This window comes from Rutidosis leptorrhynchoides, chromosome 7 (genome assembly GCF_046630445.1).
Source record: "Rutidosis leptorrhynchoides isolate AG116_Rl617_1_P2 chromosome 7, CSIRO_AGI_Rlap_v1, whole genome shotgun sequence".
Lineage (NCBI taxonomy): Eukaryota > Viridiplantae > Streptophyta > Magnoliopsida > Asterales > Asteraceae > Rutidosis > Rutidosis leptorrhynchoides.
Genome location: NC_092339.1, coordinates 150,390,483 through 150,393,206, shown reverse-complemented (window position 1 = coordinate 150,393,206; position 2,724 = coordinate 150,390,483). Strand labels below are relative to the sequence as shown.

The window sequence follows — 2,724 nt, the reverse complement described above, 5'->3', positions numbered from 1 at the left end:
AAATATAACAATTACTACTAGAAAAGAAATTGATGCCGTCGTTGGTGGGTCAACTCCTTCTAAGACTCCCGAGGACGTACAACAATTAATTTCCGAATTAGTCATTCAATCACATGATTGGTACCAAGCAAATAGTAATTAATAGTAAGATAAAATTTAAGTAAAAAATGAAATAACCACTTTACAAGGTAAAATAGAAATTTTAGAAAAGGAGCTAAAGAAATTAAAAGAAAAATTCATTTTAGGAAATGTCTCTCACATCTCGCAAGAAGAAACTATAAGTAAAGGATTAAAAGATATGATACAAGGCTATATTTATAATCAGACTGAACTAAATAATATTATTTTATATAAAATCTCCGAGCTTTATCATACTCATCAAAACTTGATACTTAACCTAGAAAAGGATTTAGGAATCTTATCTAAACAATTAGCTATTAGGAAAACTGAAACATTACCATCTAATACATTAGAAAACCCTAGGAGAAATCAAGAAATTCAAGCTATAAGTACTAGGAGTGGTAAAACAACACAAGATCCTATTATGCCTAGTCAAGAGGAAAACCAGGAATCACTCAGGGAAACTAGTAATGAAAAGAGTATTGATGACACTCCTGCTAAAAAAGCTACACCGCCCAAAATTGACGAACCCTTAGAACCTATTCCATACCCTCAACAAATTAGGAAAGAGAAACAACAAAAACGACTAGAAAACTGTGCTAATATGTTCAATCAGATAAACGTTAACATACTTTTAATAGATTTCTTAAAAGAGAATCCACATTATGGAAAAGGTTTAAAAACTTTATTATCTAATAAAGGTAAAGACGCTGAAAAATCTTCTATGTTCATAATAAAAAAATGTAAAGCTATCTTTCAAAAGTATGACACACCTGAAAAATTAGGAGAATCAGGAAGTATCACTGTCTCATGCTCATTTAATAACTCTAGAATACATCAAGCATTAGCAGATACAGGTTCTAGAATAAATTTAATGCCATATTCATTATATAAAAGACTAGGTCTAGGAGAATTAACTCCCACTAGAATGTCTATTTGTCTGGTCGATAGTTCTTTTAATTATCCAATGGGAATAGCCGAAAATATACCCGTAAAAATTGACAAGTTCACTTTTCCCGCCAATTTCGTTATCCTAGAATTGAAAGAAAATGATAAAATACCAATAATATTAGGTAGACCATTTCTAAGAACTGCTGCTTTTGAATTTCAAATGCAGACTAATACATATAGTTTGGGCATAGGTAATGATAGAATCACTTTAAATAATCAACTTGAACTGGATCTCACTTACCCTACAATAAAATATGTAGAAACATGTATTGAAGAAGAATTCGATGAATTTTTATTAATGGATATAAATGAATTCGTATGTGAAATAAAAGAAGAGAACCTTGATGATGAATTTGAGGAGCTAATGAAAGATGAAATGAATGAACTAATAGAGGAAGAACATGAACCTATAACTGACGAATTAAGAATACAACACTCTCTCGAAGCACCACCTAAATTAGAATTAAAAGAATCACCTTCTCATCTAGAATACGTATTTTTAAAAGATAATTCTGAACTTCCTGTAATCATTTCCTCCGAATTATCTAAAAATCAAAAGGAACAACTCTTAGACCACTCTTAACCATGACGTAGGTCATGGTATCACGGACTGCCACATCAGTGCCACATCAGCACCTTCTTCCGATCACTAACCAACCACTAACTGCTAACATCCATGACGTACCCATCACATACTTCCTCACACCTACTAAATTAATTAATCAATTTAAGGTACAAGTAATAACGTAAAATGTACAACAATTAAATGCCTGAGCTTCCGTGATGAAAAAGACATGTAACGGCGAAATGGATCACGGTGAAACAACCACTAGTCAAAGACGGGTTGCTAGTATTGGTGTGTGATGTGCGTGATCGTGTCCTTTTATTTTGAACGGATTTGAATTTATTTTATTACACGAATTGGTTGTGATTATATGGCATTTTTATGATTTCGGATTGATTTCACACATATAGGCAACTAGTCCCATTCGTATAGTAATATTTTATTTGGTAAATCCGGTTCGTTCCACAGGAAAATGGAGTTTTCAAGATTTTTAATTGCTAAAAGTTAAACTATTTAAAAGGGTGATTTTGGATTAGGCTTTACTACTTAATTGAACGAAATTTAAATTTAACTAAAATGAAATAACTAAATTAACGAAAGTAAAAATACAATTTATACTAATTTGACAAAATAGAAGAAATAAGGTTTTTCATGGCAATATAGTAAAATAGTAAAAAGTAATTAAAATTTACTATGTGGTAAAAAGTAATACGGTAAAAAGTAAATAGAATTTATCTACGTAGTAAAAATTGAAATTGATGAGATTTAAAGTAAAGTAGTGGCTACTAAAATATGTCCCCTCTGGATTATTGATTGTTTTTAAGTCCGATTACGATGTTTTAATATATATCCTTATATTTTATCTTTCGATTTATAAAGATTTAATTAACTAAAATTAAATCTAACTTTCGTTAGATCTCATTTTAGCGAATTAAATTATACCCCCACTATTCAAATTGAGATTTAATCCGGTTTTAACTTTCGCTAATACCAAAATTATAACGGTCTTCCCTTTTTATAATTACACGATTATATAAACTATAATATTACCCAAACTACCGAATCACACTTCTAAATTGTTGCCAATT

At 30.3% G+C, this 2,724-nt stretch overlaps 1 protein-coding gene across 1 annotated transcript; it reads left to right on the top strand.

Moving 5' to 3' along the window:
- Positions 1-298: 298 nt before the first annotated feature.
- LOC139859679 (uncharacterized) lies at positions 299-1,654 on the top strand. The gene has a single exon (XM_071848461.1). It carries the CDS (start codon positions 299-301, stop codon positions 1,652-1,654), a length of 1,356 nt encoding a protein of 451 aa, XP_071704562.1.
- Positions 1,655-2,724: the final 1,070 nt, after the last annotated feature.

Bases quoted from the DNA above. Each gene is read 5' to 3' on its own strand.
- LOC139859679 (XM_071848461.1), top strand. From the start codon at position 299: ATGATACAAGGCTATATTTATAATCAGACTGAACTAAATAATATTATT.